A 10,881-nucleotide genomic window follows, 5' to 3' on the forward strand; every position below is an offset into this window, starting at 1 on the left:
CGGGAAGGGGCCCGGGGCTGCTATCCCAGCCCGCAGGGGCTGAGACGCCCCCGGACCTCCGGCCACGCAGCAAAGTTGCGCGGCCCCTTTAAGAGGCGGGGTCACATCCAGGCTCCGTGTCTTCCCGTCAGTGGGCGGAGCGCGGAGGTGGCGGTGGGCGGGGCGCAGAGGCCGGCGGCAGCGTCAGCCGCCAATGGGACCGCGCGGCGAGGGTGGGGCGTGGCGGCGGGCGGCCATTGGGCGTGCGCCGAAGCGCCGCGCGGAGGCTGTGCGCGCGGGGCATGACGGCGGCGGGCGGCGTGGGGCGGGCGCGCAGGTACGGGCGGGGGAGCGCACACGGGCCGGGGGCTCCGGGGCCGGGCCGGCCGGGAGCCGCGGGCAGCGCCGGGAGCCGCGGGACGCGTCCCGGTTGCCGCCGGGGAGCGCGGTGCCAGCCTTCGGTCTGCCCCCGGCCGGCCGGCGGCGGCGTCGCGCTGTGAGGGCAGCGCGGAACTAGCGAGGCCCCTCCCTCCCCCCTCACTCACCTCACTGAGGGGACGGGCCGGCCCGGGGGGTCCCGCGGCTGCGCGGCCCGGGAGCCGCCGGCCCTGGCTGTGGGGAGGCGGGGAGGCCGGGGCTGGCCGCGGGGGCTGCCCCGGCGGGGCTGGGTGCTGGGCGGCGGCCGAGCCCTCCCGGCCGGTCCGAGCCCCACCGGGGCCGGGAGGGAACGGGGACCCGGGGCTCCTCGTAGCGCGGGGCTCTGAGAGCGGCGCCCAGTGTACCCCAGTGTCCCGGGCACTGGAGCGATCGCGGGGCCGAGGCCTTGGGGCTCGCCCGGGCCGCGACCCGCGGGGCGCGGAGCCGCGGGACAGGTGGGTCCCGAGGGGCAGCGAGGGCACCGCCCGCAGCCCCGGGGCGCTGGGCCCGGGGACGCACCCGCTCCGTCCCGTCTGTCCCTCCCTCCCTGACCTCCTGCCTCTCTCCTGACAGCGCCGCTCGGCACCGGCCGTTCCCCTCCAGCATCCTCGGCGGTGGCTCCGCTCCAGCAGCCGACACACGGGATTGAAATGACCTTGAACGCCGGGAACAAGGGCAGCTCGCCGGATCCCGCCCGGGCTTGCTCGGGCCGAGGCAGCCCGGTTGCAAGAGCCTCCCTCCGCCTCTGATCCTCTTTCTTTTTTTTGGGAGGCAAAATCCCCGGCTTGCTCTCTCTCGCCTGCACCGTGCGCTTCCCCCTCGCTTGCACTGGCGGCGGGGAAGGGATCCAGCGAAAATCCAACGGCGCCGGAGGAGCTCGTACCGGACACTTCCCAGGACGGATCCCAGTGCTGCGTAAGGGGAGGGAGATGCTGCCCTGTGGGGAGGGAGAAGCTCTGGGCTTCGCTTGGCGAAGCTGGGGGTCTGGGGAGCCTGTGCGGGCAGGGGGCAAGTGTCATCGGCAAGCCATATTTTCCCTTTTCTGGGACTTCCTGCTCCTGCCTTGTCTCGGGGGCTCTGCACTCTCGCTGTTCTTGCTCGGCTTGTGTTTTGGGATGCTCAGGATGGTGGTTTTCCTGCAGGAGCAGCCTCCTGCTAAAACATTCCACGAGGAGGGTGACGGTGCGAGGTGCTAAGGGAGTGATTTCCTCCCTGCGCTGGTTCTGGAAGCGGCTCTTGGCAGGGACATCTCCCAACCTGATCTTATCCCACGCTCCTGAACTCCGGATCCCCACCCCTGCCTCACCTGAGCTGTGACAGAGCGAGATCTGGAGAGGGGAGATGCGGCAGCTGCTGTAGCACCTCTGCCGGGGCTGAGGATGCTCCTCGCAGCCCCCAGACCCTCCCTGCAGCCACCCGGTGCCAGCGCTCTGCGTGGGGACCCTCTGACCTGGCATTTGTCCCTTGTGGTGACTATATGAGGGAGAGAAAGCTGGAACAGGACCGCGCAACACTTCAAAGTGCTCTCCAGCCTCTGTATCGTCTCGTTTTAGGGAATTTCCGTGTTTGGTGACACCGGGGGGGTTTCTCGATGCCCCAAGTCGGGGGGTGCCTCTCCCCGCCCCCTGCGCGGTGCCCCTTGGCCCCGGTTCGGGTTAAATCCGCTCGCCCGGATTAAGCAGTGCGACCGCTTGGGGATTTAAGGGATGACGTGGGGAAAGCTGGAGCGGGCTGAACTCCGGAGGGGGAGGCTCTGCAGCGGGTCAGAGCCCCTTTTCCAGCACAGGGGAAGGGGAAGGAGGGTCTGGTGCCCCTGCAGTACGAGTTTTGGCTGAGGGCAGCGTGGCATCACCTGGCAGACGGCGTTTGCGGTACAGGGTGTCCGAGGAATCAGTCAGGGAAAAAGCCTTTTGGTGCAGTGCCAAGTGGTGTGCTTTTTGTCAGTAGAGTCTCCCATCCATTCCAGACACATCCTTTAACCTGAGCTTTTCCTAAAAGTACCCAAAATCTCAGTGTGTTTGGGCAGCTTGTTTGCTTTGTGAGGGTCCAGGAGCTGGTTCCCAGCCCTATCCTAAATGCACCACACCGGTGACTTGCGTCTGGTTTCTCTGCAGCCCTGTGTATGCGCTGCATCTCCTGGGAGCATCTCGTGTGGGTCTGTCACATCGAGATGGCGTTTCGCTCAGGCCCCCGAGGCTGCGGGGACACGGCAGCTTGTGTGGCTTCATCTTGGGCTTCGTTGGGGTGCAGCACCCTGAGTTTGTGGGGGATTATTTAGATGGGTTTCCCTTCGATTGAGCCAGTGGAACAGGAGCAGGGAGCATCTGGGGAAGCACAGGGCAGCGCAACAGCCCCCCTCTTTCTGTAGGAAAAGGTTTGGGGTGACTTCTCCACACCAGGACGCGCTCCAGCTCCCCGCTCGTCCTGCCCAAAGCCCAACGGCATGACCGTCCCCGCGTGCGGTTCGCAGAGGGAAAGAAGCGTCCCCTTTCTGCCCGCTGGGCGATAACCTTCCCTGCGCGGCGCTGCGAGCGTGTTTACTTTACCTGTCGTGGCCGATAAGCGCCTCTGATAAAACTGATAGGAAATAACGGGCTTTAATGAGAGGGGAGCAATTAGAGGCAGGAGGCGGTGCCTTCAGCGCTGGCGCTGCCCTGGGAAGATGTTTTGCCCACACAGAGGAGCAAAATCTTCACCAGCCCAGGGAGTTCCATGATTTTTCCCGTCTCAGTGCGGTGGCCCGGGGAGAGGCCCCTCTTTGGAGGGTGTTATCTGAGGGAGCTGCAGCTCGGTTGCGAGTGCCAACGAGTTCCTGGCGAGAAATGCCCCCTTTTTGTTGTTTTTTTCTCCGCGTGACTTGAGAAATCGCAGAAATATTCGTGCTGTCCTTGGGCGGCAGAGATACGAGCGTCTCTGTGAAACCAGAGGTTGAAGGGAAAGGGTTCTACAGCTCCGAAACGCGTCTCTCCGCTCTCCCTTCCTTTTGGGGGGGACTGACGAGCTTCTCCTCGCAGCGCCAAACTGATGCATGAAAAAGCAGCTCCCCTGAAGAGCCCCGAGCCCATGCATGGCCGTGACAAGCTGGAGGCATCGCACAAGGAGAAGAGTTTGGATTCCCTCGACGGCAGGTGAGGCACAGCGCTCAAGTCTTTGCTCTTTTTCCTCCCTTTCCCGCCTCCCCACGTGTTTTCGGGAGCGAGTGAGACATCCGAGGCTCTTCGTTTACCTGATTATTATTACTTTTCTCTCCAGCCTCCACCTGAACGAGGCCCTAAAAGATGAAGACATCAAGAAGTGCCACCGGGAAGTGGTAAGTTTTCAGCTTCTCGAGCAGTCGGGATGGTTCGTTGTAGCCTGGCCTTGGCTGTTTGCCCTGGAGGAGCCTGATGGTGGTTTTGTGTGGCCCCTGCAAATGCTTTTGGGGTTTTCTATCCAAAACAAAGGAAAATCTTGCCTGCGAGCAGCTCCATTCCTTGAACCTTTTTGGTTGCTCTCATCGTGCCCTAAGTAAAGCTGTAGGTCTATCTGCTAACCAGAGACGCTCTGGAAGAAGGAGGAGTGGACGAAGGAGGCGATTTCCCTTTCCCTGCAAAAAAAGACAGAGGAGAAGAACATTTTACTGATTATTTAGAGGCATTTGGGAGGGTTATGAGGCGCCAACGGGTCTGAGCTGAGGCTGAGGGGTGTTGCTTTTGGTGGTGATGCCACATTCCTCCCCGTGTCCCCCCAAATAGCCCTGAAATGCTCCTGCTGGCATCTCCATGTCCCTCCGGGGGTGTCTAAGCCGAGCCCAGGTGCTGCTGAGCCTTGATCCTCTTACAAGGTGCATGGAGCAGAGGTGACCTTGTCACCGCGGGCAGGAGGGGGCTCTGCCCACGCTGCCGCCCACAGACCAACCGTGCTGCCCCCAGGGCCCTTCCAGGATCTCCCCTCGTCCCTCGGCTTTTGGGTGGCAGCCGTCACCACCGCTGGGACACCCGTGTCCCCCGGAGGTCCAGGGCGCACAAATCTGCCTTCCGGGGACTAATTGAGCGGATTTACGGCAACGCGTTGAACCGCTTCGGAGCTTTTACCTGCTAAACAGAATTGTTTGAGGACGAAGCTCCCGTGGCGGCTGCCGGCAGCTTTGAAGAGGCACCGGGAATATAAAAATAGCTGGATGGCGCGGCGCGATGGGCGCAAAGCAAGTGTTGTCACCGTGCCCCGAATAAGGGAAGAGCTCAAGGAGGAGGAGAGAAAAAACCGCTGGGCAAAATAAATTGCCTGCGAATGAGCCTGGGAGGAAACAGCCTCCTTGGATATCGGGGGCAATGTCGATTTGGGAGGATGGCGCAGCGTTTGGGTGCTGGACCATCCCACCCCTCTCTAATTCCCCGGCCCCGCCGGCCACAACCCAGCGGGACCCCCCTGCGCCGCTCCCGGGTGCGGGGAGAGGGAATTAGTTTTGCGGGAGGGTGTTTTATTTTTATTCAAGGGGAGCTTTTTATCATCAAGGTCACCGAGTAACTTTTGCTTCGTTTTCAGGCCGCTAGCAAGTACAACTCGCAGTACCACAAGCTGTTCAAGGACATCCCGACGGAGGAGAGCGTGCTGAAAGGTGGGTGACCGGCACGGGACGGGCGCGGGGGTGGCAGGACCCGGCACCCAGCCCACCGTCCCCCTCTCTCCGCTTTGCAGTTTGCTCCTGCGCCCTCCAGAGAGACATCCTCATCCAGGGGAGGCTTTACATCTCCCCCAACTGGCTCTGCTTCTACGCAAACCTTTTTGGGAAGGACATCAAGGTAATGCGGGGGCCTGTTCACCCCCATTATCCCCTCCCGCGCCCAGAAACGCCGTGAAAAGCCTCCGACGCAAGGGGAGCGCGGCTGTGCCTCCCCCTGCGGCATCCGCCTGGGGAAGCCAAATACTGGTTTGGTTTAAAATTCCCTGATGCAAAAGCCGCAGCAGAGTTTGAAGGAAGATCAAAGGTTTCGGGGTGGGGGGAGATTTAAATTCCTCTTGGCTTTTCTCCTTGATTTACAATGTGATGTTTCCCTGTTAGTCTTGTGGCTGACGAGGATCTCGGGGAGAGACTGCTTCATAAACCGGGCTGAAGAGCTGAATTATTTATATCAGCCGCTTTAAACAAATACCTGATGGAAGTACAGGGCTGCAACCAAGTTATAAATTAAATCCTGCCTGATATTTAACCCTCCCCTGGTTTGCAGGGGGGGCTCTCGCAATGGGAGACTCCCTGGATGATGCGTCCTCGTTGTTTTGATTGAGTAGAAACCGCCGCTGAGCCGAGATTAACGTGCGGGGGATGCTGTGACCTTTAATAAAAAATAAGGAGATGCTGAATCCCTGTGTTGCTTGTGTCGTAATTATAATAGCTAAATCCCTGCCCGTCCCTGTGTATTTTGTTTTGCCCTGCAGGTTGTGATCCCGGTGGTTTCTGTGCAGCTGATCAAAAAGCACAAGACGGCTCGGCTGCTGCCCAACGGCTTGGCCATCACCACCACCGCCAGCAGAAAGGTAACGTGGCGCTTCCAGCGTCGGGACCCGGCCTCGCCGCGGCAAAACCTCAGCTGGGGGATGCCCTGCGCCCAGCCGGTTGTGATTTGAGAGCGGGGAGTGAAGCGGTTCCCATCCCTGGCTGAACGCGGGGGCTGGTTGGGAAGCTTTGCTTTTGTTTCTGAATTTCGCTTTGTTTCTGGGCGAAGCCAAGCCTGAGTGAAACTCAGCTGAGCTTGACAAATCCCCACCAGGCTCAAATAAAACCTTTAAACTCCTTAAACGCGAGCAGGGGAAGGGTTTGCGCTGGCGTCCAACGCCGGCTGCGGGAAAACATGGTTAAGGGGCTGAATTTCCAGCTTTTAAATTGCGTTGCGTGTTGTCTGATGCAGCGAGCTTCCCAGGGAGAGGGTTATTCCTGCGGTGTTTTGGGAGTGGGTTATTCCTGCGGGATTTGGGAGGGGGTTATTTCAGCAGGGGGTGGGACAAGGCAGGATTTGGTCGCACAAAGTGATGCGGTTCCGAGGCCACTCTGGGCTCAGCATCAGGCACAGTGAACGCTGCCCCGTGTCCCCTTGCTGCCCCCTGTCCCCTCGTACTGATCCTTGGGGACATTTTTGGTCGCTCCCAGCCCTGTTTGCTGCCGTGTTCCTCTCAGCTGAGCATGGGAGGCTCCGTGGGGACAACAGCTGAGCAAAAGCGGCCCCAAAACCAAATCTGGTGCAGGTTTTAGCAGGCTGCAAAAATAGCAGCAGGAAAACTCTGCAGGGAGATGCCGGCGGGGACGCGGCTGCCGGAGAGGGAGATTCAAGGGCAGGACGTCTCCGCCTGTCCCCTGCCTGCGGGAAAGGGACTCGGGGTATGGGGAATCTCTCCCAGCAGCTTTTCTGTCTCTCGCAGTACATCTTCGTGTCCCTCATTTCCCGCGACAGCGTCTACGACGTCCTGAGGAGAGTCTGCACCCACCTGCAGGTACCCCCGCCCCGCGGCTGACGGCGTTTCCATAGCCACAGGCTCATTTTGGGCTGCGTCCTGGGGAGCAAAGCTCTTTGCCATCGCCACAAAGGGTTTGGACCTGTCCAAAATCCCTCCCAGGTGCTCTGCAGCCTCTTCCCATCGTCCCTGCTCTGCAGTGAGGTGACCTGGGACCTACCAGGGGTCTCTTCTGCGTTGTGGGTGATGGAGGCAGAGCCCAGGCTTTCCCCCAGGACACATATATGAATTATTTATAATCTGGTAGCAATACTACTTATGCTACTCCACACATTGTGGCTTTTCCCCCAGATCTCAAGTTTTAAGGGGAGGAAAAATGGTACAAAGTAAAACAAACATTTTGAATTGAAAAGCATGAGGAGGCGAGAAATCTGTCAGCCCGTGAGCTGGAGAGGAGGGTCGCTGGAACCTCTTCTTCTCCCGGCCTCCGGTGACTTGGGTGACTCAGCCCTGTTGAACTGGGCAGTTTATTCTTTGAAATGTGCTAAATAATCCCATTTTTCCCCCTCAATGGTTTAGCCCCTCCCTCAGGAGCATGTCCTGTTCTCTGCTGGATGCTTTTCTTTGTCCCCAGAGTCCCCATGCTTGGAAATTTTAAGCAGCTGCTCTTCATCAACTCCCCAGAACCTTCCAAATTCACTTTTTTGGCTGGGGTTGAAGGCAGCACAATAACACCCATTTCTTTCTCCCCTCCAGGTTTCAAGCAAGAAGAGTTTGAGTCTGAAGGAGCTGACGGAGGAGCCCGACGCCGTGTCGCTGGTGAGGGACAGGGCAGTTTTGGGAGAGGGAGGGACCCCCATGGGGTTTAACGCTGTCCTGACACATGGAGGTTCGGCAGCCGCCAAAGGTCGTGTGAGGATGCGGCTGTCGCCTTCGTAGCTTGTCCCCTGGGATCCTCCTACCCCAGCGGATGGGTCAGGAGGACAATTTGGACAGCCCGTGGTTGAGCACGAACTGCTGACCCGGCTGGTTTGTCTCAGGGGTCTGTTTATAGACAGAAAAACTTGGGAGCGATGTGCAAAATGCTCCCCGCTGGCTGATGGTGTTTGCAGCTGTGAACACGGATAATGGGCTGGAATCGAGGTTGAGTTATCCAAAAATCTGTAGGGTGAGCAGGTAGCCGGGAGGCTGAGGCAGATGTGGAGTGTGTGGGGAGGTCCTTTCTATGGCAGGAGGAACCTATGTCCCCACAGGGCCACCGTGGAGGGACCAGCTCCCCCCAGGATGATGTTTTGGACATGCTGGAAGGTTTGAGTCCTAATCTGGTCCCACCGTGTCCTCGGTGCCGCCGGTTTTGTGGGAGAAGCTGCTGCTGGCGGTGCGGCTCACCCGGGGCTGTTCCGCAGGAGGTGATCGTCCCCGAGGGCAAGTGGAGGAAGGTGTCACCCGCTTCGCTGTCACTGTCACTACCAGATGCCGACTACCAGTGCATCCACCGCACGTCCGTCAGCAGCCTGAGCGCCAAGGAGAGCTCCTTCACCTCCGAGGAGCCCCTGGTTTCGGGTGAGGGCTGCGTCTGACGCGGGGACGTGGGTTTGTGCCCTGTCCCGCACACGGCGTTGGGTGTAAACCTCCGTAAATCTGTGTTCGTCCATCCTCCGTGCTCACGGGACGGGCAGGGCTGAGGCAGCGGGTTGGTTATCGCCGCGCTGCTGACGCTCGCCTTGCATTTCAGAAAGTGCCATCAACACCGAGGAGGAGCTGGAGGTGGAGCAGAGCTGCGTGGCGGAGCTGAGACCCTCCGACTACCAGCTCCTGAAGATCTTCATCGTGCTGTAAGTTCGCTGAGGCGGGGAGAAGAAGGGGTTCCACACCAGGAACGTCTGTCTGAGCGCTTGTGCTTGTTCCTCCCCGCTCGCAGCATCTGCCTCCTGGTCGTGTCCTCCTCCTACCTGGCGTTCCGCATCTTCCGTCTGGAGCAGCAGCTCTGCTCCTTGAACCGGGACTACCTCTCCCGCGGGCACAGGAGGTGAGGGACCCTCGGGGACGCTTCAGGGTGACACTGTGAGTCGAGAACCTGAGGGATGTGGTGCAAAGAGCAACGGCTCTGCTCCGTGACACGTCCCAGGGATGTGTTGTCCTTTGTCCTGTGCTGGGCTACAGTGCCTCTCACCCCGCTCTCCACTTGCAGGTGACCGTCACCCCCAGCGCTGGCAGAGGATGGACAGACGCCGCGACGGTGACACCTTCTGTACAGACCCCGGTGCTGCGTCCTCCTGCTGTGACTGTCGCGTGTGGCCCGGCTTTCTCTCAGCCGGTAAAATGGGACCAAGTATCATCTCTCTTCCTCCGGGCACCCGCTCCCGGCAGGATGGCCCGGCCGGCTCATGGCCACCGGTGCCAACTGCCCGTCCCCCTGGAAACCCGTTTTCCCCCCGGGACGCTGCTGTGCCGTAGCGCTGGACGATGGCTCGGGGCTGCCGAGTGCTTGGACCTCCCCTGAGGACTTGCTGCTAAAACGGGTGCCGGTTTTTATTCTGGAGTTAATTTTTTCTTGTGAAAAGACTACCATAGGCTCGCCGGGAACCCCGAAACAATGCGGATGAGTCGCTGCTGCTGCTCTGGGTGAAGCCCGGGCAGCGGCTTTGGGCTGACCCCGCCTGTTCGTCCCCTGGAGGCATGTCCTGTACTCTGCGGGGACAGGGCGACTGGGGCCACCAGCCCTGTGGGTGTCACCTCTCCCATCACCCAAGGGTGGGGGTACAATCCAGGGCCCCCCCGAGCTCTTCTTTCCTGGAGCACGGGGGCATCTTGGGGGGTGTGTGTGTCCTTGCAGAGCACTTTAAGGTCCCCCCCACCAAGACCAAGTGTCCTCACCGGGGACCACACCTGGGCACAGTGCTGGACCGGGGCTTCGTTAGCCCTGTCGCCTCGTTAAGGCGTCTCGACAGCAGCCAGTTGAACGTCCCGGATCGCGATATGTCCGTGTCCCGGTTGCTGTTAATCTCGTCACCACGCGGATTTGTCCCCAGCCTCCCCCGGGAGCGCGCTGGGGTGGCAGGTGATACCTGTGGGATTTATTCTGATCTTTCTTTCCTGTTTTTTGGGAACTACAAGTGCTGATGGGGCCAAATCCCCACGCCCTGGGGGCAAGAGCTCGCTGCTCCCTCTGGGCTCGGAACGGCTTTTACATGAAAATAAACCCAGGATTTTCTAGCACACTCGTCTGCTGGCCGCGTCCTTGCGGTGGCGCCGGGCTGCCAGCCCCGAAATGGGGGTGTCCCAGACCCCTTCTCTGGCCACGTCCTCAGGAAAGTGGATGACATGGGGACAACCTTGTCCTTGTGTGGGCTTGGGGACAAGCCTTGTTGTCCCTTTGGGACAGCGCTGGTGCACCTGGGTGCTCCTGTGTCACCTAGGCCATGCTGGAGGGGACACCAGGTTGGGGCTGCTGGGGACCGGGGGCGGCTTTTTGGGGAACCCAAGGCCAGGGATGCTGCAGGTGTAGGGGATGGGGAGGGTTATTTTCACTAGATGGCAGCAGAGACTGGGGGATGTGACACTCAGCTGGTGGCAGGGGACACTGGGGACAGTGGATGCCTGGGGAGGGTGCTGAGCTGCAGCCCCATCCTGCTGGGGTGAGCAGGGTGAGCCTTCCTCCTCCTCCTCCCTGAGCATCCACAACCTGAATCCCGACCCCACCCACAACAAAATGCACAAAAACGGGTGAAATGCATGAAAATGCCTCAACTCGAAAGCCACACCAGAGGGACCGAGCAGGGACCAGGGGGGTGTCAGGCTGTTCTTTTGGGGAGATGTAGCACCCTGAGGTGCCAGGGAGTGGGTCTGTGGTTCTGCCACCTTTCTGGTTAAGTTATCGAAGCGGCTTCTTCAAAGCCCCAGAGTCACGGAGCTGCCAGAGCCTTTGGTTTTGTGGGACCTGCCCCGCTCGCTCTGCCACTGCGGCTGCCCAAATGGCTTTGGAGGGTTTGGGGTTCTTTTTCTTTCCTAAAAATAAGTTGGTGCTTAACGTGTTCAACCTCAAAGTGGGGTTTATGG

General features: G+C 60.1%; 1 protein-coding gene across 3 annotated transcripts; it reads left to right on the forward strand.

Moving 5' to 3' along the window:
- Nucleotides 1-221: 221 nt before the first annotated feature.
- GRAMD2A (GRAM domain containing 2A) lies at nt 222-9,151 on the forward strand. 3 transcript variants are annotated; one of them, XM_082060709.1, is made up of 13 exons: nt 222-316; nt 970-1,311; nt 3,411-3,524; nt 3,649-3,706; nt 4,921-4,993; nt 5,074-5,177; nt 5,812-5,910; nt 6,790-6,861; nt 7,579-7,641; nt 8,229-8,385; nt 8,558-8,657; nt 8,744-8,851; nt 9,014-9,151. In XM_082060709.1, the coding sequence occupies exons 3-13, from the start codon at nt 3,421-3,423 to the stop codon at nt 9,015-9,017; spliced, it is 942 nt and encodes a 313-aa protein (XP_081916835.1). In that variant the 5' UTR covers nt 222-316; nt 970-1,311; nt 3,411-3,420; the 3' UTR covers nt 9,018-9,151. The 3 variants fall into 3 exon arrangements, with proteins under 3 accessions (XP_081916835.1, XP_081916837.1, XP_081916836.1); XM_082060711.1 differs by having other exon boundaries at nt 8,744-8,886; nt 9,014-9,150; XM_082060710.1 differs by lacking the exon at nt 222-316 and adding an exon at nt 609-851.
- Nucleotides 9,152-10,881: the final 1,730 nt, after the last annotated feature.

The sequence above is a fragment of the Streptopelia decaocto genome (assembly GCF_964273445.1).
Source record: "Streptopelia decaocto genome assembly, chromosome: 9".
Classification (NCBI taxonomy): domain Eukaryota; kingdom Metazoa; phylum Chordata; class Aves; order Columbiformes; family Columbidae; genus Streptopelia; species Streptopelia decaocto.